Raw genomic sequence first — 23,720 nt, forward strand, 5'->3', positions numbered from 1 at the left:
GATCCTTTTGGACAATATTCTGTGCACAGACTATGTGTAATATAAACGTTCCATCTACATTTACTTACGTAAGGTTTATAGCAAGAACCAAGTGCCAAATAGAAATAAGGTACAAAATGAAAAAAGGGTGGGGTTAAAAGTTGGTTAATGAACCAAGATTCTTCATTCAATCTAAGGAAGGGAAGTGGCTAGTAACAAAGATAATTAAAGGCTCAATTTCCCATTTGACTTTTCCTTTCTCTATTGTTTCTTCACATAGTCACATGAAAAGATGAAATATACCAAGATATTGCTCTGCCCACACTATTTGAAGTCTAAGATTAGAACATTATACTTAATTCCTTAAAGACAATAAACATAAAACCAGGCCTGATTATATTTAAAGAGTTTGTTCATAGCTTTGAAAATGACTCTAAAACTAAAAGATATTAAAAGCATCCTGTTTCAAATATTTGAAATATACCTCTATAATGAGAGCCATGTCTTTATTTCTCCCGTTAATTTTAACTTCAAAATAAACAATAATAAAGAAGCTAGCTCTGCACACAGGGCAGGCATCAAGCTCTCTGGTCCTGAGCCTGTCATGGGCGGTTTCACTTCTCCTTTTCATTTATTGCCCTCCCGACGTTCTCATTTTGCCTGGTCTTCACAAAGGACCTATTTTATTGTTTCTTATCTTTGAGATGGCCTACTTTTTGTTTAATGACATTCTCTATTCATTTTTATTTGGAAAAAGCATTGTAAAGTATTGATGTGACGCACAGAACATGTTTTTAATAAGGGTGATATTGTCATCTTTATCATTAAAGCATACTTAAAGTACTACTCATGTTTTGTTTGGTTCACACGGAGTGAGAGGATTTACTTACAGTCAAAGGAATATAAGCTATTGCCCTTCGCTTTGTAGATAGGTTAAAATTATGTAGACTCCAACTAAATGCAGAATTTCAAATTTCTTGCTAGCAATTTCTATGTTCATCACTTAAAACTTCCAAAAGGGCCAAAATTAGTTAGGTACAATAACATATAAACCACCCCAATATTTGAAAATATTTTTCATCAAATTAAATACCTATCCAAATTAATCTAAGATAACTTACAATAGCCTAAATCAAATGTCCAAAAGAATATCTAATTTAGACAATTTTAATTCTTGCTTGCAATATAAGCTATAAAAATAAACTAGTGCACAAAATTAGAAGTGAAATTTTTTGAAAGAACTAAATTATCACTTTATTTTATAAACTGTCCTTTCTTTGCCATTGCTCACAAATGAATAAATCCCTTTTTATATCCAATTTTTCAATTAGACTTACCAACCAAATAATTTAAAGCTAGAATTTAGTTTTTAAGAGTATTCTTGTAGTCCTACAAAATTCCAATTTACACATAACACAAAATGTACAATGCAGTTTAGTAATTCTCTTATTTTATTAAAATGCTTCATCCTTAGAGATATGAGGAAAAAACTTAGCCAAATGTCTAATGCATTTTTGGATACATGGATATCTTATATTTATGCATGTGCATCTAATACTTATATGCTATTCAATTTTGTTATTTTAAGAAAGTATCAAGTAAAAGTGAAATGCAGGCCTTGGCAAAGTAGCTTGATTTGTTAGAGTGACATCCCGACATAGCAAGGTTGCAGTTTGATGTCTGATCAGGGCATATTCAAAAGGAGCAATAAATGAATGAATGCATCATTAAATGAAACAAGTCAATGCTTCTCTCTCTCTCTCTCTCTCTCTCTCTCTCTCTACCTTTAAAAATCAACAAAAAAAGAAATACAAATTTTAAATGTAAGAAAGAAGATTAATATTACAGATAGAGGCTAGCTTTAACATGATAAATACCATTGCTTAATTAGGCAACAACATGGTAATTTATTCCATATTTATTCTATGTTACCATTTAGTATGACCAGTTTCTGATCCTTACATATGTATGGGTGTCTGTCTACACATACACACACACACACACACACACACACACACACGAGAATTTTCCATGTAAACAAACAAAAAAAATCACATATATTTTCTAAGAATGCCTTGTCAATTCTGAGAAAATCAGTGCCTGCAGGAAATACTAAGGTTGCACTATTAAGTGAACAGGATATAAAACTGTACAGAAAGTCCTGAAAAGTTTATCTCAAAAGTTAACCAAAGCTGTACTGAAATACCAGAAGGAAATACACCAAATATCAACAAAGATGTCTTGGGGTGGTGTATAAGTGGCTGACTAGATGCTTTTCTACAATGGACATATAAGTTTTAAATTTAAAAATTTTTTTTTTTTTTTTTAAAGCTAATTTGGATTCTGGAGCAGGTAATTCCCTCAAAAAAATAAAACAAAACAATTTTCTTATTTTTCAGTTTTCACATAACAATAAAAAGCTTAGAGTTATGAGAACTCCTCAAAACTAAAATATTTTTTTGGAAAGGGTCAATCTTATACAATCCGAACAAAGAAATATTTAGCTGTGCCAGAACTAGAACCTTTCAGTAGTAAATTTTTCCTTCTCTCCCCCCTCCCCCCCCACAAAAAAAAGAAATGACCTCAATTGTTAAAAAGAAACAAAAAATACAATTTTCCAACACAGGTCATACTTCCCAAATATAGTTTCAATTCCCCTGACAACCAATAGAGGGCCTATAAGAGCAATTCACAATACCCAGAAGTCCTTGTGAATGCACACTGGATGGAAAGTTCTGCTCTATGATGTGCTACAACAAATCTTGAAATCCCCACAACACAAAATTATACCATAATCAACATTAAGTAACATTGACAATAAACATCAATTAATAAATTCTATGCCTTTATTACACAGCAGATGAGAGGAAAACCCAGATCACTTTACTCCCAGTTAGCTGTTGAACAAATTATCCCAACTCTGGCCAGTATTGATCACCTTCCCTTCTCCGTCTGCCCAGCAATCATGTCAGACAGCAAAGCAATGCAACCTATGAATGTTTCTAAATTCTGAAGAAAGTGGGAAATAGCTCAAAATTTATATTGGTAATCAGTTCCTTTTCCAAATCTCTATTTGGTTAAGTGAGCTATGAAGGGACACAGGAAAGCAAGGTTGGTTGTGAACATAAGACATGGGCTACGGAGTCCTACAGCCCAGAGTTTGAATCATGGCTCTATCACCAAAACTACCGGTGGCCTTAATCTCTATGGACCCATGTTTTATGTATAAAATGAAGTGAATAGGACTATATGCTCTCTTAGGTCTTTTCTAGGTTAGCAAACATTTAGTGATTCTGCATACTCTTAGCAGAAAAGCAACAAATATTATAGCATTTATAATTCTCATTTACAAACACTGTTGGTTGGCTTTTTCTATCTGCTCCCCACTAGACTGAGAGCCTCTTGTAAGACAGCCAGACAGACAGTTGTTCAGTCCCCACGGCCTGCCCATTCAGCCCAGATCAGTGGTCAACAAACTCATTCGTCAAAAGAGCCAAATATCAACAGTACAACGACTGAAATTTCTTTTGGGAGCCAAAAACCAACTTCTGCGCATGGGCTACGAAGTTTCAATTGTGCTCTAAGTGCATGCCCGCACGTGGTATTTTGTGCAAGAGCCACACTCAAGGGGCCATAGAGCCGCATGTAGCTTGCGAGCCGCAGTTTGCCGACCACTGGCCCCGAACATACCATGGGAATATATTCAATACATGTTTGCCGAAAGAGTAAAGAAATGAATGAGTGCATTGTGTATAACTGATCAAATTATTGCCCCGCTATATAAAAATGGTCATAAAACAATCAAGTACAAAATGAAAAGGTCTTGTGCTTGCCTGACCTAACCGACTAATAATTGCCAACTGATATTAACTCTTCTTAGAGTGAGATTCAAAGAAACTGGTTAAAATAAACACAATGTCCTCCTGAATTTTAAAAAGGCTTGAAAAGACCCAACCTACTAAGCCAGAAGGTTGAAAGTGCTGCAAAGAGAAATGAGAACAGTCATTTCAAGTGGATCTGATCTTTTCTACTTCCTCACCTCTCTTCCCTCTTTGGACCCTTCCAGCCTGACTTCATCTTTATCAAGTCTGTCACTTGCCACAGTCAGCAAAACCTCTCCATTGCCAAAATCAATGGACATACCAGACCTCTCAGTGGCATGTGGCAGCAATGGCCATATTTTTCTTCACTGAAACACTTTCCTGGCCTCCATGGCATTACATGTTCCTGGATTTCTCCTATCTTTCTGGCCATTTCTGCTAGCATCTCCTCTTATGAACATTCTCAAAAGGTTGAAGGTTCCTCAAGACTCTATCTCGAGCCCGAATTTCTTTTTATACCCTTTCTCTGAATAACTGTGTGCATCCAAAAGATTTTAAATATCACCCGAAAGCAAACAACTTCTACATTTCCATCTTTTAGCCCAAAGCTCTATTCTGGATTCCAGACTCATGTAGTAAACTGTCTACTTGATTCCACCTGCATGCCTCACAGATCTCAACCTGATATGCCCAAATTAAAGTCTTAATCTTCCCTCTCAAATTCTTTTCTTACAGTCTTTTCATTTCAGCAAAAAGCACCATCCACCTGGTTGTGAAAACCAGAAACCAGAGTCACTCTTTTTAAAATATATATATATTTTTTATTGATTTCAGAGAGGAAAGAAGAGGGAGAGGGAGAGAGATAGAAACATCAATGATGAGAATCACTGATTGGCTGCCTCCTGCACGCCTCCTTACTGGGGACCGAGCCTGCAACCAACGCATCTGCTCTTGACCAGAATCAAACCTGGAACCCTTCAGTCCTCAGGCCAACGCTCTATTTATTGAGCCAAATTGGCTAGGGCCTGAGTCACTCTTTTTTTTTTTTTTTTAAAGAGCATATAGCATGTCTTTTTAAATTTTCATTGCATTTTCCTTTTTTTAAAAAAATATATTTTTATTGATTTTTTACAGAGAGGAAGAGAGAGGGATAGAGAGAAACATCGATGAGAAAGAAACATCGACCAGCTGCCTCTTGCACACCCCGCAACTAAGATACATGCCCTTGACTGAAATTGAACCCGGGACCTTTCAGTCCGCAGACCAACGCTCTATCCACTGAGCCGGTTTCGGCCTGAGTCACACTTAACATATGCCTCTCTCCCTCACTTCATATCCAATCTGTCAGAACCCCAATGATTTTGTTTTACCTTGAATCTACTGTTGTCCCTCCACCGCAATGGCTACCACCTCGCTCTGAAACTGCTCAGCATCCAGAACAGTAGAAAGGTTTTTGGTAAGTTTTTACTGACTGACTGCTCTCCTCACTTCCCTCCAATAGCCACACTCCAGCAGGCTTTCCCCACCTCAGGTCCTGCACACATGGTTCTCGTTCTGCCCGTCCAACTCTTCCTCTCCTCGCCTGCTGGCCCTTTCTCACCCATGGGGTCTTAAGTGAAAAGTCCATCTCTTCAAACCATCCTCTTGTTCTGTCACAGGTTCCTTTTCTTTTCCTTCAGAGCACTTATCACATGTGGGATTGTTTGTAATGTAAGTTCCCCCAACTAACACTAAGATGAATGAGATCAGAGATTATTTTCATTTGGTTCGCTAGCAAATACCCAGCCTAAAACAAATGCCGGCTCACTATTAGGTGTTCAAGGATATGTTACTAAAAGGTTGCTGAAGACGGTCATGTGGCCTGGGCAATCATGTGGCCTGGGCGGTCATGTGGCCTGGGCAGTCATGTGGCCTGGGCGTGTGGGTGCAGTGGCCGTGGGCCTAGGGGAGCCTCAGCGTGTCAGGAGGATGGAGACGCGCTGCGTTGTTATGTCACTAGCATCTCCTGAGATTCACGCATGCAATGAAGAGAGTCGGCTGGATGTTGGACAGGGCCGCCCCAAGTCTGTTACCAACGTCCTCGATGCTGTCGATATCGTACTGTAATTTATGTCCTCATATTTATGTATATTTGTTAAAGCTGTAAAGAGTTCACAGGTTTCCCCCCCCAGTATCTGTGCAAGATGTGTTTTGTAGCTCAAACTGCGCCTGACCGGCTGTCTGCATGTGAGAGGGGCCGCGTGGCTCTGGTGTTGTAAGTGGATACACACCGTGTGTAATGTGCGCATTAAAACGGGGAAACACACACACACACACACACACACACACACACACACACACACACAAAGGCTGCTGAAAGCTGCCAGTTGACAAGTTGATTTATCAGACTTGTTAAATAAATAACCGAACCCTTGAAATTTGCTCCCCAAGGCCTTTTTACCCTCATTGACTTTTACATTTGCTCTTCAATTTTCACATGAAGAGAATTCAAGTGATCATAATGAAAATGCATACTCAAGATCACGCTCGAAACCTTAATACTTACATATAGTATAAAATATAAATAAGTAGGGAACCATCAGATGGATATAAATATTCTATCAAATAATGCAGAATGAAAGTTTTTCTTTTAATAAAGAGCCTTATTTTACAAAAGAAAGGTATCTTGCATTAAGGCCAAGTGAGCAAAATGCTATACAACAGGTGAACACCTTCTAATTGGTTGCAACATTTGATCATAACATAACTTAAAAGGTCAAGGAAAAAATTAAGCAAATATAATTCTCTCTGCCCTAGTCCAGAATTAAAATGTGTATCATCTATATGGTAACAATTTTAAGTCCCTATCAGTTTTGAAGCTATAGCTAATAAAGACAGTTTTACTGCAAATATGGCAAAATAGTAAGTTAAAAATAGCATTTAAAATTTGCATTGCAATATTTTAACTCAATAAACGAAATCATATTATTTTAATGATTTCAACTAAAATGAAAAGTATTTGCAGCATATAGCATTCAATTATTCATTTTTTAAAATCAATAAAAATGAGTTTAGAGACCATCTTACATTTGAATAGTAACTTGTCTAAAGTATAATCATGTCTATTTTCTTATTTATTAGGCCCTGTGTAGCACACAGTTGGCCAGGCAATAATAACTTGTGGGTGAATCTCTAGCAAAAACCTAGTACCTTTGCTCAATGTTAGTATCTTCCATGAGTTTCTTTTATTTAATATCAATAAATGTATACAACCTCTTTACACCATGAAGCCTAAATGAAAGCCACCTAATAGTTTAAGATGACAAATTATACAACTTCTACTGAGGCAGTCCATCCTGTTTAACAGAAAAATGATTTTAAAAAACATTACCCAGGGAATAGGAAAACAGTACCAGATTACTAAAAAGGAAAGTGAAAGTCTCACCCAATTAATCATTATTCCAGCTCTTTTTCTTTAACCTTTCCAGAAGGGTTAAAAAAGAAATGTCCTATTAACAGGATACATGAAGCTGCTCCAGCTCAAAAAACCAAAAGACACTGTGAAAACTACTTGGAGTGGGGGATGTAAAAAAGTTTTGCTCATTGGCTAACATCATTTTTAAATGCCAAAGTCAATAAAAAATTTTTCTTTAGGGGAACAAATTTGTTTATTTTGCTCCATGAGAAAAAGTAGGAATTCTCTATTAGACTGTTTTAGTTGGTTTTTATATAAAATGGTCAGAAGTCCTAAAATCTCATAAAAGTACACGAAATCTTAAAAAGAAAATAATTTTGTATTTTACTAATATATGGTTAGGTTTTTGTTTTGTTTTGTTTTTTACCTTGGGAAAAGAAACCCAAATGCCCTCTTTGGCCTGAGGAGTACTCAAAAAGCCTCTGCCCACCAAGGCACAGGAAACGGCAGAAAGGGAAGGAGCACAGTGGGTACCGGGTGTAGGATCGCCACAGAGACCAAGGAGGGAGAGGGAAGGAGACAGCAGAGCACCTGCACCTATGCCAAAGGTTTCTCACCACACTAAGGGGCAGGAAGCCAAGGATTTGGCTAAATCGACTACACATTAGATTGAAAAATCAAGCAAAGTGACAGGAGAAGGCAGCAAGAATCAATGTAGCAATGAAAACCTCAAATCACTCTTGGAAGCACTGCCTTTATTAGACAACATGGTCTAATGAGAATGTAAGCCATATTCTGCATTATTTAGAATTCAGAATTTTTTATATTAGTAAACAAGTTCAAAGAATGAATCAAATAAAAGCTTACGGTGCTTTATTTTTTAAAAAGATACATATGGTTTATGTACATATGGCTAATATTAATAAAATGGTTAATATGTGTCAGATATTGCACTACAGTCCTTTACATGGATTATCTCATGTAATTCCTACAACAATTAATAACAGTGGGTCCTTGGATTGTCCCCAATTTTCAGCTGCAGAAATTCAGAGATGCTGAGGGACTTGCTCAAGCTCACACAGTGAGTGGCACAGCCAGGACATGATTTCTGGCTGGCCATTTAGTTACACTTTATCTCATGGCACTGTAGAAAACCATATCAAATCTTAAGGCTATCACATTAAAATCATTTCTAAATGTTTTACAATATGCAAAATAAATCAATACTTTTGAACATGGTTATTTTCTAATTTGTTTCGAAGATAAAAAGTAAAGTTTCATGCAGCAAAACCAAGTACATATGTCTTATGATTGAGATCAAAACCAAAATAAATCAAGGACGAGTAATTCTACTCAAGTATTCTGAATCTGTTATAGAACAGTTGGGGATGAAAAAGTACACTCACTAAAGTGATTTAAATTTTAAAATTTGTTTTGTCCAAAGAAGAGAGAATAAATTTGAAAGATTAAGATAAACAACTACTATCAATGCAGAAGATGGCAACTTTAGTCCAGTCTCAAAACAAAACATTTCCTAGATCTGTATCAACCCATTCTAATAATGCTCTGTTAATAAGGATGGAACAAATTCTCTCAGGAAAAAGGCATCTTGCAATATATATATATATTTACCATATAGACAAAAGTGAATTGTATCATGTAGCTAGAAAAAAATGAAATACTTTCAAGCAAGGAAATAAAAATCACTTAATTTTTAGAAATATGCACATAAAATATAGCTTCTAACTATAAGAAAAAATTGCAACAAACTGCAATCTGGAATGCTCAATAGTATGACAACTGTGACAATTATCTGAATAACACTGCAAAGGAGCTCATAAAAATAATAATAGTGGCCGAAACCAGTTTGGCTCAGTGGTAGAGCATCAGTCTGTGGACTGAAAGGTCCCGGGTTCAATTCCGGTCAAGGGCATGTACCTTGGTTGCGGGCACATCCCCGGTAGGGGGTGTGCAAGAGGCAGCTGGTCGATGTTTCTCTCTCATCGACGTTTCTAGCTCTCTATCTCTCTCCCTTCCTCTCTGTAAAAAAATCAATAAAATATATTTTAAAAAAAATAATAGTGTTGTGATATCCCCTTCTCCAAACCAAGAGCAACTACATACTGGATATGTGCTAATGTCCAAATGACACTTTCCTAGAAAAATATATGGCTGCCTTTCAGATAACTGGTCGCCATTAAACTTTTCTTTTTCAGGGTACAATAAAAACCATGTTCATTGTCCTGGCCAGGTAGCTCAATTGGAGCATCTTCCCAATATACCAAGGTTGTGGGTTTGATCTCTGGTCAGTGTACATTTAAGCAAGCAATCAATCAATGCATAAATAAGTGGAAAAACAAAATCGATGTTTCTCTCCCTTCCCCTCTCTCTCTGAAAATCAATAAAAGTTAAAAAGAAAAACATGTTCACAAAAAATAAAATAAATAAAAACCATGCTCACTAATGGAACATCAGTTGAGGATGACTAGTAGTTCATTTAGCTTTCAAGGAGGTGAGGATTCAAACGGCCTTTCCCATGATGAATAGTGGTTAGAAGAACTGTACCACTCTAAGTTAATAAATTCACTATTAAATGTCATTTAAGTTTATTTATATCTTAGCATAAACTAAGTTAATACAATAAAAAAGGAATGGCACAAGAGTATTATGAAAGTTCAGAATATAAAAACAACCTGGTGAATATCAGTGCAATGCTAAGTATTCTTAAGAAAACCTTACATATATTTAATAATGTGCAAGAACTTATGGGGAGGAGTGGTAATATTTGAGCATATAGGTTTTGGTCAGAGAGTCTGAGAAGAAAAGAAGAGAATGCTCCATGAATATAACATTGGAGTTCGTGCAAAACAGTTGTGGCTAGTGCTGTGGGCCAGGAGTCAGTCTGGGTTCCAGTGTCCACTCTATTCTTTACTGATTCTGTGATTCAAAGCTTTAAGGAACCTCTCTCTGCATCTGAATTTTTTCATCTGTGAAGTGGGAGCAATACACATCTATTTCTGTGTTTTGTTTTAAAGGATTGCATGATAATGTATGTGACAGAACTCTGAAAAGAACAAAGGCATTCTGATAAAACAAAGTATTAAAATGTGATATAATTATCAGCACTTAAATTCATTTTCTGGAGAAAGAAATTAGCACCTGATTTGGGCTAGTATGACTAGATACCTCAACTTGTTTGGGCTGCTGCCTATTTGAGGAAGGTCAACGGGGATATTCAAGCCAGGGGGTCCTTCGGTCATCGTGCTATGCTTTCCTCAAAAGTGAGCTCACAAAGCCTGCTCCTGGGCTAGGTCCACACTCTAGTAAAGAATTCTGAAACTAACATCTAGTTTACCTAACAAAATGAGTTCCTTGGTTCATCCCTTAGTTGTTTAATAAACATTTTCAGAGCAGCATAAATTACTGTTATCACTAGCTTTGTTTAGCAATAAAAGTATAACACAGAAATCAGCAAAGTATTTACAATCCCCCTTTCAGCACTGGAGCCCACATATCTCACAGCTAGTCAAGTTCCTACTCCCCCACCCGAAAATATAAGATATAAACATGAACATGTCAATATAACAAAACTCATCAAGACATATACTTATGTATGCATACATACATGTCCACACACAATCTCAGAAAGTTATTTTGTATAAGTACATGCTAAAAACATTTTTGTTTTTTAATCTAAGCAGTACTATAGCTCTGGGCTTCCAAGGTTTGGAAAAAATGTAACCACTCTGACATTTGATCAAATTCACCAACAGGAAATGCTACCCATAGAGACATGAATTTTAAAGTCTCTACAACCTCTGTTATATGTAATCCTTATCTTACACTTAACTCTAACCCTAGAATCAGTAGACAATAAGTATCTAGCAACTTGAAGTCAAAGTCCTGTTTTGCTCTTATTCATAAAGAAAATGAACGAAATCCTCCAAAAGAAAGTCATACTTTACAACTGAAAGCAGAAATTGACTCATTTTCTAAAGCAAATCCATATCAGTATCAAAGAATAAACCAATGCCTCTAACTATATAGTATTTCAAATCCATGCTACAGTGAAAATAAATATTTTACTCCAGCCTGAAGTTCTTATTAGCACTCAGCTCTTTTCAGCAGCTAATACATGAGATTAAATAGTTACTTTGCTACACAGAATAAACTACCCCATCAGCTTGGAGAAGTGTAACTATGTCAAGCACACACTGCACTACTTGAGTAAGAAAAATTGCATGATGACAAAGAAAACAGTTTGGCTTTAGGTATTGCAAAAAAAGACTAGTTGCCTTAGCTGGCGTGACTCAGTGGATAGAGCGTCAGCTTGAGGGCAGAAGGGTAGTGGGTTTGATTCCAGTCAAGGGCACATGCCCGGGTTGAGGGCTTGATCCCTAGTTGGGGGCAACCAGGAGGCAGCCAATAAATAATTCTGTTTCATCGTTGATGTTTCTATCTTTTTCTCTCCCTTCCTCTCTGAAATCAATAATATATATATATATTTATTTTTATTTTTATTTTTTTAAAGAAAGACTGATTACAGGAAGTTGTATTAATGCTGACAAGTTAAATTGTATATAGAAATTAGGAAGCTCGAGCATTCAGTGTCACACACTTTCCTGTCCATATATCCAAGTCTACAAAGTCTGCTTATATTTCTGAATAAGCAACTATATATTAAAAGTCCAAAAAGTTTAATTGGCAGTAATCCCTAGTTATTTTCTTAGTTTTATTACATACCTCCAGCTGTTTCATTTCCTAGCCAACTCTGGACTCCCATCGCGTTAGTCCTCTAACGTACCAAATTCCCTAACTATTGTCTCCTCAGTGCAGTGGCAGGCTGCAGTGAATGCAGAGCCAAAACTGAGCATGACAAACATTTAACCAAGTACCAACAGAGACCACTTCTTAGGACGTATGTATTATCCTCAGGTGCTAGTGTATAAGAACGGTCCCTTAAGCTATAACAACAGATTAGATTCTTTTTCCACAGTAAGCTATTTAGCTTACCCATAATGAAACTAACCAGAAAAGGAAATGTTTGGTTTTGTGAACTCCGGGGGGGAAAAAAGCATTCATGTTTGCACCCAAAGTTATTACTAACAAACGACTGGAATGCTGAAAACCTAAGCTGTGATATCACCATCCTATCCCTTGTCCCCAAAACTAGTAACAGGGCAGTCATTCATCTGACCCAAAAAAGCCACGGAGAGGCTTAACAAACCGACACATTTTCTTTTCCTTTCAATTTGCATTAATAAGTTTAATAATCAATTGTTAAAGTTAAAATAGCCAATTTTACCTCTCATTTCCCCTGTTTACTCTTTCTATCCAAGATTCAAGAATATATATTGAACATTGCAAAAAAGAAAATTATTCTGTAACACAAGGACTTCCCATCTCCCGGAAAACTAACAAATTAGCATACAAAAATAATTTATATTTCCTGGAAGGAACTTAATGTGGGATCTTTCTTTCTTTCTTTCTTTCTTTCTTTCTTTCTTTTTTTTTTTTTAATAACCTTATTAATTCAGTATGTCTAAAAAAATGAGGAAATAAAATAAATGTCAGGTCTTATGCTAGAGAGAGAGAAAAAGACAAGTCATACTGAAGGAGCCGCTACTTCAGTGGGAGAGCCAAACAAGAATGCAAATAACTCGAACACATGTGAGGGTTAGAATACAAGCATACCACAGAGAGTGAGGGCACGGGCATTCCACCGGGGACCCGGGGAAAGCTCTGATCCTAAGCAGTGTTCTTCAGTGTGGCCAAGGAACAAATTTATCCAAACTGCCAATGGCTGTCTGCTGAAAATACAGATCTCTGGGCCCGCTCCCAGATTCCTGAATCGGATCCCCTTGCGACGATGTCTCGGAATCTGTTTAGCTTTGTATTAAGCAAGCATTCCAGGGAATCTGATTTAAGGGGTCCACGGAGTGCATTCAGTCACATTAAAATTTGATTACCACTGTTCTAGGTGAAGGGTAGGACCTAGTGAACCGACGCAGTAATTAGAAACCCTGACAGAGGAACTTTGTGAAGAGCCGTGGAAGCGGATGATCAGGGGATGTGGGAATTGAGGGGTTATAAGACATGTGCAGTGGCCAAATAAGCTATATTGAATATATTGTTGGAATCATAGGTAAGCTAGCTAGTTTTGGTGCAAATAAAGAGGCTGAACTCTGTTTTTTGGGCAATAGAGAATGAGCAAAGCTTTCTGAGCCCACCCATGCTGTATATGGCCAAGATGACCTGGGAGTCCAAGCAAGAGGTACTAGGACAATAATCTAAAGGAGGAAAGGAGGGAGTGGGTGCAAGAGATGTTGCAGGCGCAGAAAAGACAGGACTTGGGGATTGGCTGTATGTAGATAAGAGGAGAAACGGAATATGACTTCGGAGGAAAATTTTTAATGAGCCAAATGCCTTCCCAGTGCCTGACACTGTGCCAAGCACCACAGAACATCCAAAAAGTATGAGAATCATTAAGAGTTGAGCACCAGGTGCCAGATACCATTAACAATGCCAAGAATATTTGGGGGAGGGGGGAATCCATGTGCTCCAGGAGTTTAAAATTATATCTTTGCCCTGTACCTCTTTTCTTGTGTGCCTACTTTTATCAGGAAAATTGATTTTTAGAACTTGTTTCTCCTACCCAATGTCTTCTTTGCTCCTGAAGCATCAGCTAGCTCAAATCAAGAACATGCAGATCCTCATCCTAAGAGGTTTTAGCTATTTGTTCTTAATGACAAATACTTAGGAATGCTTTCTCAACAATGATGGCAAGACAGTCTTGATTTTTAACAGTAAGAGGTGAATGCCCAAATTCAAGAAGTGTCGGTGAAGCCCATCTTCAATTAAATGGACTTCTGGAACTTTCCCACAGAAAACTTTAGAGTACAGTCATTTATTCATTCAGTCAATATGAACAGCATGCCTGTTACAAATGGCATTTCTTTCCTGATCTGGAAAGATGAATAACATCCTGAAAAAACTTAAGAATGTAAAGTGTGGTTTGTTGGGAAAATGAATTCAGAAGAAAGGAGAATAAGCAGCACTTAAAAACAGGAGAGAGGGTGAAGGGAGATGAGAAGGGGTTGTGGAGAGGAACTTATGCAAGGCTACCAAAATTCATGTAACAAACTAGAGGCCTGGTGCATGAAATTTGTGCGCAGGTAGAGCCCCTAGGCCTGGCTGGCAGGGGCCTTACTTTGCTCCGCACCACCCCCTGGTGGTCAGCACACGTCATAGTGAGCGACAGAAACCCTGGTTGAACTCCAGTGGGGACACTTTACATATTAGCCTTTTATATATACAGGATAGATAGATAGATAGATAGATAGATAGATAGATAGATAGATAGATACTGACCAAAGGACAAAAGTTAACCACAAGTCTGAGAACTGGATGGAGGTCACTTGTTAAATTAATAATTTTCAAAATATAATGCTGCCAGCTACTCAATTTTCACAATATTGTGAGATAATCTGTGCCTTTCATTAATGAACAAATTACTTGACAAACACACACACCAAAGAAGAGAACTATACAAGATAACACATACTTAAGTGCTAGACTGTATGACACACATGAGAACCAAAATTCAGAGACAGATCTAAGTATCAGTTTTATTCAAAGCTATCATAAACACTTTTTTAGAACTCCTAAGAGCTATGCTTCTGAGTACAAAGTGTAATGGCAAAGACTGCTGGCTGTACATCATGTTGTAGCCACACCCATAAATATTGATGGCTTTAATGCCAGTGACACCACCAAACAACGTTCTAAGCAGTTTTACTCGTAATGGTCCCTTTATTTTGATCATAGTACAATGACACTTCAGATCTTAGCTCCAAATTGTATACAGTCTAGATTACTATCATTCCTGGGATTTTTCCAGTCTTTGGCAAATAAAACCCAGAATACAATCAAAGCATTCACAATTAAATTACAAAACACTTGATTTAAACAAAAATCTTAGCTATTACTTTTGTATCTTTAACCTAGATCGGATCCTTTCTCTTCCACTCTCTGTAACAGCTACAAAGTTTTATGGTCTTGTTTAAGACAAAATAGAAAAAATAAATATAAAATAAAATCTAGGTGCTTTCCATGTAAAACAGATACCTAATAACTTAGATGAAATAACTAAGATTTGTTTGTTTTTTAAAAAAAAGATACATTTTAGCCAAGTGAGATAGCAGGAAGGTGGCCGGCCATTTATGAACCAGGAAGTGGGCCCTCACTAGACACAGAATGTGCCAGCACCTTGATCTTGACCTTTCCAACCTCTAATGTGAGAAATGCATTTCTGTTGTTTTTAAGTCTATCGTAGTTTGTTAATACAGCCCAAATGGAATAGGACACCCACTTAGTTGGTCCATAAAATTTTCTTTGAAAAAATAAAAAATTCATTTTATAAAATGTGCTTAGAAGCTTTAAAAACACACATGCAAAAACAGAAGGCAAATATATGAAAAGTACAATGACTGTTAAACATTATTAAGGACTTTAATCTCTCACTATATTAATCTGTATCATAAAAAATGAGTACTTCTAAAGACCAAATAGCACAGTTGAACCTAGTTCAGTTATTGAACTCTTAGTCCAAGAGTAAAAGGTTGATTTTTTTAAAAGAAGGATGAATATTATTGCTGTAATTGAGCTAATTATTTTCAAAAGCTGAAAAAAATGTAGCAGTGCTTACAAAAATCGTTACCTTACTTTCAAAAAGAAAAAATGATCAATTAACTATCACAGCTTCACCAAATCGATGGGGTTAGTCTTATTTTTACCTTGCTAGCAAACAGCTCATCTATATAGCAACCCCAATTTCTGAGGCTAACATTCTGCACAGATATATTACATTGTGGAAGTCAGTGAAAAGGGTATGTACCTCTCAGATAATAAATGTCATTCAAATAAAACCACAGCATTTTAACAAATCTCTTACCAGTTGAAATTCTCGACGTCGGTCGTAGGCATTCTGTATCCCGCTGTCTGCCCATAATGCTCTTATAGCAGGAAGATATTGTAAAAAAACTCGAGTTTCCACCAGTCCCTGGGCCACCAAGGGGGAACGGGTGTCAAATGACATCATCTTGTCTCCATGGAGTTGGTTTGAGTTATCTCCCCAAGGAATATGAAGCTTCTCTCGAGCATCTACCAGCACCCTCATACCTTTGTTAAAAAAAAAAGAGAGAAAGAAGTGTGATAGGAATCATTAGACTCTCAAAGGTTCTATTCCAGTATTATTTTCTTAAACTTTACTACTCCAGACCTACCTGTTCCAAAGATGGAGACCAACATCAAAACAGACATCTGTAACTTCTCAGAGTTTTAAAAAACTAAGTTATTTACAGCCATAAAATTAGAGCCTTGAAAAGCAGGTACTATTAAACAATTTCTCTTTCTGAAGGATTTTAACATGTTCTCATTTATAAAATAACTTCTGAGGTAGAAGGCAGACAGTCACAAGAGAAAAAATAAAAAGCTGCATTGAATGATGTCCAGGCTCTGAAGATTTCCTGAGCCCCTCAAAAAGACATTCATTTCCCAAATGCCAAGTTGTCTGGTCCCTGAGCACCCTATTTAATCCAACACTGTCTGTGTCTTTTAGGAACACATTCAAAACTCAAAAAAGTCCCATGTCAAGCTTCACATCAGTATAAGTCCCAGGATGGCATTAGAGTTCCCTAAAAGAAAGACCAAACGCAAAAAAAAAAAAAAAAAAAAAAAGGATAAAAACAGAAATTTCAACTCACAGAGATCAGTGCAAGCCCAATAACTCTATCACTACACTGTTATCTTTGGTCCATCCAACAGTCACATAACTATCAAGAGCTCATTTGCTTGGATACCTGAAAACTACTGTGCTGTCCATTTTCTGATCATGCCAACTCAAAAAAAGTAGATGTCTAGCATCTCATACTCAATGCTCAAAATAGGCACAGTTAAGAACCAGGTATTTACCGGGCTCATAATCAGTTAACATGTGGACTCTCTTCATTGACATAATTCCTGAATTCAGCGACATCAGGATACAAAGGTACCTTGAATTAAGAATTGGCAAGGTGGAGTCTGAAAAAGACCTTAATTACTTTTGTGCTAAACATTAAGACAGGATAAATACAGCTGTTTTGTACAGCTTAACTGCAGTGGTGCTAGGGCTGGGAGCTCACTGTGGTCTGGGAGCTCCCCACCTAGTGCTCTTCTCAGTCATTAAACCCCCGGGGGGCACCCCACCCGCTACCCCCATAAACACACACCCAGTCAGTCTTCCTCTACCCAGGCCTGGGAGCAAAAAGTGACCCAAAGGAGCTGCTTAAGTACTTCCCAAACATACAAACAAACAAAAACACACAACTCCATTTAAAAAATACTGAAAAGACCTGAAATCTGTGGCAAACTCCTACCCAGATGAAATAAAGAGAATCTGGATGCACCTGAAGGACCAGACTCTGTATCTCAAGTTTGCCAAAATGTCTTTTATAAGACAGAAAATATCTGGTGGTAAGAAAAATACGCGCTTACTTATCGCTCAAATGGCAAAATGAAACCCGTCTTCTCTAATTCTTTGAAATCACAGAAATAAAATTCTAGTGTATTTTTTCCTTAAGAACAAAGTATCACTTGAATTTTTGAAATAATGTCAAATAGCAGAGTCTACGATCCAAGCTGACACTGATGCATGGACTACCTGCACAGGCTCCACATCATTTTTAGGTCAAAGGTTCTTTATGTCAATGCACAATTTCATTTAAGTTGTGGTGCGGCCCCCCTCAAATTAGAGAGAGAGAGAGAGAGAGAGAGAAATAAACGTGTCCATGGTGGTTACAGGCAAACATCCTGCCCAGCCCTGACACTGGGCCGAAAAACCACTGATGCTAATTTTTTTAAAACTAACTATAACGGGTCTACTCTCCCCTGGTACCTGCACAGCAAACAGAACACCCTCAAGTTTCATATCCTTGTCCAAGAGGACCCAGAGCCTGTCACCCTTTGCCCTTGACAAGTCTCGGCAAAAAAAAAAAAGTTTCCAGATCGCGACGGTTCCAGAACTGCCTTGCTCAGGAGGCGCCCAAGGAAGCAGGGAGACGGGAGCAGACCGACCCCATGTGACTCGGGTCACCCACCAGGGGCCGGCGGGCGGGCGGGGAGGCTGGGCCGCCCGGGCCCGGGCCCGGGGTGGGGGTGGAGGGTCCGGGGTTGGCTTTCAGGTCTTCCTGCCTCCTCTGGGGCACCCTGCCCTCTACACTTCCCTGTCGGAGGGCGGGGTGGGAGACCAGCCGTGCCCCCCAACCCGGGCAGCAAGAAGGAAAGCGGGGAGCCCTAGGGCACTCCCTCTCCACGGAGAACCCGGCACTCCGCGCAGCAAAGAGCAGTGCCGCGGGCGCGCCCCCTTCCCTCCCGCCCGCCCGCCCGCGGGGCCCGGTCCTCCGCCCGGACCGAGCCCGAGGGCGGTGCCCGCCCCGCGCCGCCCCGCGCCCGGCCCCCGGCCCCCCGCGCCGACCCCCGCCCCGCACCTTTGATCACGTTGCTGTAGATGGTGGGGCGGAACTCCTCGCGCGCGCGCTGGTCGAAGTCCTGCCCGTGGATGATCCGCATCTGCTTCAGGAAGGTGGACTTGCCGCTCTCGCCCGCGCCCAGCAGCAGGATCTTCACCAGCCGCTTCACGTACGTCTTCTCCCGGGACAGGCATTTGTCGATCTCCTTGGACTTGCGCTGCTGCTCGGCCTCGCCGCTCGTCAGCACGCAGCCGGGGAAGCACACGGACAGCACGGACCGCGACGGCAGGAAGTCCGCCATCTTGCCGCCGCCGCCGCCGCCGCCTCGGCGGGCCTCTCCGGCTCCCTCCACCTCTTCTTCGGGCGCCGGGCGACTCCGGCTCCGCGGCTCGAGGGCGGAGAGCGCTGCGGCGGCCGGAGCGCGCCGGGGAGGGAGGGAAGGAGCGAACTGACTAGCAGGGCGGGCCGCGCAGGGCGGGCCGGGCGAGCAGGGGAGGGAGGGAAGGAAGGGCGGGCCCGGGAGGGGCGGTGGCCCCGCGGCGCGCACGCGCACGCCGTCTCCCGGGGGCGCGCGCGCACGCAGCACGCACGCACGCAGCGCCTCCTCCAGGCCTCCCGCCCCGAGGCCGGCCGGTCACGCTCTGGCTCGCGTGCGCGCCCCGCTGTGGTCAGGTGACCTCCGTGGTCGCGCGCCTCATTTCGAAGCCATTGGCTGGAAGGAAGGTTATTCAAACCGCGGGCGCGAGCCTAAAAGGCTTTTGGTGCACTTGCTTACGGCGGTTCCCTGACACCCTGCTCTCCCAAGCCCCGAACGCTAACCAAACCTCGCCAATCCGCCCACCCTGCTCTTTCTGGCATTCTCAGACCCCTGGAAGGCCCTCCCTCCCACGCTTCCCCGATGGAGAAGGAACTGGAGTTGGAGTTCATCTGAGATGTGCGAGGAGGCCTTGGCTAGTGTCTGTGAATGTGGATTCTCTCCCGAGCTGCGAGCTGCGGGGTGCGGCGCAGAGATCAGTGGATGTTAGCTGCAGCAGGGTGAGGTCATAGTGAAAATCCCCCTAAACCGGACACTGTGATGCAGGCTCTTCCCTACAAGGAAGTAGATAAGCAAACAGAACCGGGACGGGAGCCGGCAAACTTGAGGTTTCCTGCCAGATTGCAGAGGATATGATCAGCCAAGGGACTTTTTTTTTCTTTCTTTTTTTCTTTTTTCTGTCTTAACAGTAGATTCAGGCCAGGACACCTGAAGGGGCTGCCAGGAGACCAGCAAGCAAGTGACAGCTGAGCTGGCAGTCGGCTAGCAAGGACCCCAGATACTTCTTCCTTCTCTGTGTTTGCTTTCAAGTGGAAAAAAGTTTTGGTCTGTCTCTGTTTGGGGCAGTGCTACCATAATGCTTCTTGATTCGGGCTCCTTGTAGCCTAGAATAGAAATGACCTATGTGTTAGGCTGTTGAGGTAAGAGGTCAGCAATCTGAGAAACTCATGAAACAGGCTTAAGTTTAAAAAAGATAAATAAATCAGTGCTAATCAGTTACTGTCAGGGTTGGTTTAATGGCAGACGGACCTCATGACTCAGTGCTTCGGCTGCAGGAAACAATGCCTGTAGTAGAACTATCTCCCATTGTCCTGGCCAACCCCATAGGGTAGACATCTGCAGAATCCACAGTGGGGCAGGTCCAGCGCGGTGTCTGTGGTAAAAAGGCTTCCCTTCTATTGTCTCACTGGTATTTGGGAGGCTCTGTCCTCCAACCACGGAAGGACTATCGCTGCCCAGGACAGGGGCCTATCGTTGGCTGCCAAGCAGCATGTCCATGTGCACTCCAGCTTCTCACCTGAATTCTACAAAAATGAGAGGAGGAAAGCCTGGGAGTTAGGTAGTTACCTACTTTTTTTTTTCTTTTCCAAAAGTGTGCACAACATAATGGAGGAAGCAAGGGTGCCTCGGAGGCAGGAAGGTGTTCCTGCCCAGCCAGGTCGTGCTGGGACTTGCAGAGCAGCAGAGAAAGCTGTTCAAAGCCCTGCCTGTAACCTGTGTTGGAACAAGCTTGGCTCAGTGTTTCTGAAAGAGAGACCTCTTTGAGCCCCGCCTGGGTTTGGCTGCAGGAGTCCAACCGCCTCTGTCTGGAAATTAAGCCACCTTGAAAGGGCATTACACCTTGTAAGTGTAAAAATGAGTTTGAAGTTTGGTGCTTTCTCAGAAAATTAAACACAGCACTGCCATGAGACCCAGCAGTTCCACTTCTGGGTAGGTAGCCAAAATGATGGAAAACAGGCATTCGAAGAAAAAAAATGTATACCTATGCTCATGGCAGCATTATTTAGAATAGCCATAAGGTGAGAACGACCCATATATCCATCAAGGGATGAATGGATAGACACATGCAGGACATCCATGCTGTGGGGCTATTCAGCCATAAAAAGGAATGAAGTACTGACATGCTGCACCATGGATGAACCCTGGAAGCATTCTATTATGCTATATACAAAGGCCACATATTGTGATGTTCCATTTATATGAAATGGTCAGAATAGGCGAACCCATAGAAACAGCAGGTAAGTAGTTGCCTAGGACTAGGAGGAGGGAGGAATGGGGAATGGCTGCTTAACGGGTCCAGGGTTTCCTTTTGGGGTGATGAAAATGTTTAGGAACTAGAGAGGTGCTGGTTGCAGAACACTGTGAATGTACTACATACCACGAACTGTTCACTTTAAAGTGATCAAATAATGAATTAGATGTGTGAATTTTACCACAATTAAAAAAATGAGGTAGATAAAACAATAATTTCCACGAAAGAAAAGTCATTGGCATCATTTAACACTGAAGTGCCCACAGTGTGCAATATTCATGAATAAAAGGGTGATTGTGCTTGTTTTAAAGTAATAATAGCAATTTAAATTATTTGCATCAGAAGCAAATCTACTCCAGCAGATTAATGATATCAGTGATATTTTAATTTTCAGACAAATTTTTCATAACTGAAAAAAAATCTAAACTTTTTAAGGGAATAGAAAATCTATTGATTAGAATTGAATCTGCTGGGTGTATATTTCCACTAGCCCTAGATGTTAATTCACTGGAAACATTTGTATTGCTAGGCAGTTAATTCAAATGCAAATGAGGAATTCAAAAGTCCCAAGAAGCTGTGATATAATGATTGAACAGTTGGTTAGTTGCAATGCCCTTTCTAGGAGTGCAAAGTCCAATGCCAGTTTAGAAATACATCCAAATGGCTTTTCTCCTCTAATGTGATTGCCTTAGGATACAACAAGCCCTTTACAACAATTCTGCCCATCCCTGGAATCTATTTGTAACTGCTCTGTGGAACGAAAAGAAGACAGCCTAATATCTTAAAGACTTTTTTTTTAGTGTAAATACAAAATGGCATTACTTAGCTCATTTACCAACATTTTATGCTTGGTGCTATTTACATAGCCATTATTACCCACAAAGGACAAAATCTTTGTCACCCTAAGACATATTCAACAAATGTGCCAGAGGCTCTCGGAATAATTCCAAAAGGGGAGTTAAGTGTTTTTCTCAGTGATGGGAGAGATTAAATAGGTGTTCCTCTTGCCAAGGTGGCTACTGACTACTCAGAATTGGACCACGCCTACTTACATATGTTTATTTAAAAATCAGTGGCATTACTTAGTGATTAAGCCTTGTGATAATCTATAATCATAAGGCATAATATGCTAATTAGACCAGGCATCCGTCCTGTCCATCATTCCGGACGAAGCCAGGGCTGAGGGGGAAGCCCGGGTCCAGGATGCCAGAGGGAAGCCAATGCCGGCAGCCGGGGGAAGGCAGGCCTCCTCCTGCACGAATTCTGTGCATCGGACCTCTAGTTTTATTATAGGAATGATGACACATGCAGGTTCTTGGTACACAACTGTGCTCTGTCTCATCATCTATGTAAAATTGGTGGATTCGAATCCTTTCTTGGAGATAAAACAAGCACGGGCTTTGCCCCCCCTTCAGAAAAGGAAGAGAATTCCCCAGCCCTCCCGTAATACAAATCCTTGGCATTCGTGTCCTGTTTTAAATGCCCCAAAGCTCTTTGACCTACTTTATCTCATTCTCTGCCCACAAGAGCCTGATTAGGAAAACCCAGCGTTAACCTGTCTCCCATCCGCACCGGAGGAGGCTGAGGGGAACAGACGTTTGAGTGACGCCCTCAAAACCTCACTCTCCCTGGCTGGTTGCAGGGCCAGGACTAGAAGCTCCCTCTTTGGACTCTGAATCCGGCACTCTTTCTGAGATGTCCAAATTGTCCTGGCGCCCCAAATGCCCAGGGGGAGGAAGTTTAAACTGAAGAGACCGGGAGCGACCTGTCCTTAACCATGAGGTGCTATAGAGCCTGGTGGTTTGGCTGGCTGGTCTGTTTTTCCAGCCCCTTTAGGCAGCCTGCCATCTGGACCTTTACCAGCCCTCAGGCTGATTCTGGTAAAATGTTCCGTACTTTGAGCTCAGCTTCTGGTTTGTAAAGTGTTCCAGGTGGTTGATGTAGAAATAAGAAAAGAGGAGCCAAGCGCTGGCAATATTTGCATGGTGCATAAGCCCCCGACTTCCCCTTCAGGTGAGCTAGATATGAAAAGGCCACTTTTTTTTTTTTTGTAATGAATACCAGAATAAGCCTCTCATGTGGAAAGTTTTGCATGAAACTAGACATGTGGAATCGCATTGTTGGTAGGGTTTTTTGTTGTTGTTATTAATGGAAAACATGACTTTAATTACTGGTTATTTTTCTCAGCCTCCGAGAAAGATCCAGGAGCTGCTGCTGACCAGCTGCGACCTCACTTGATTAATCCGCAGTCAGGAGCATGTGCTGTCTTAAAGCCACACACCAGCAGGCACAGAAACGCTTGCACCTCGCTTACTGCATCGCCCGCATACAGGCAGTCTATTTATATAATGCCGAGCACAAGGCTTTGCCTGTAAATCTGAGATTCTTTCCGAGAAATTCAAAACATCCTGCTCAGTCCCTCTCTTTTATGTTTCCTTACAGCTATTAAAGA

General features: G+C 40.5%; 1 protein-coding gene across 1 annotated transcript in view; it reads right to left on the reverse strand.

The window, feature by feature from the left end:
* GNA13 (G protein subunit alpha 13) overlaps positions 1–19,223 on the reverse strand; it is a 33,265-nt gene extending 14,042 nt beyond the window's left edge. Inside the window, exons 1-2 of the mRNA XM_084864097.1 lie at positions 18,720–19,223; positions 16,148–16,374 (exon numbers count right to left, since the gene is read on the reverse strand). Of these exons, the coding sequence (XP_084720223.1) occupies positions 16,148–16,374; positions 18,720–19,002 (510 nt within the window). The 5' untranslated portion in view covers positions 19,003–19,223. The remainder of the gene's footprint in view (positions 1–16,147; positions 16,375–18,719) is intronic.
* Positions 19,224–23,720: the final 4,497 nt, after the last annotated feature.

The sequence above is a fragment of the Pipistrellus hanaki genome (genome assembly GCF_964339955.1).
Source record: "Pipistrellus hanaki genome assembly, chromosome: 16".
Taxonomy (NCBI): Eukaryota; Metazoa; Chordata; class Mammalia; order Chiroptera; family Vespertilionidae; genus Pipistrellus; species Pipistrellus hanaki.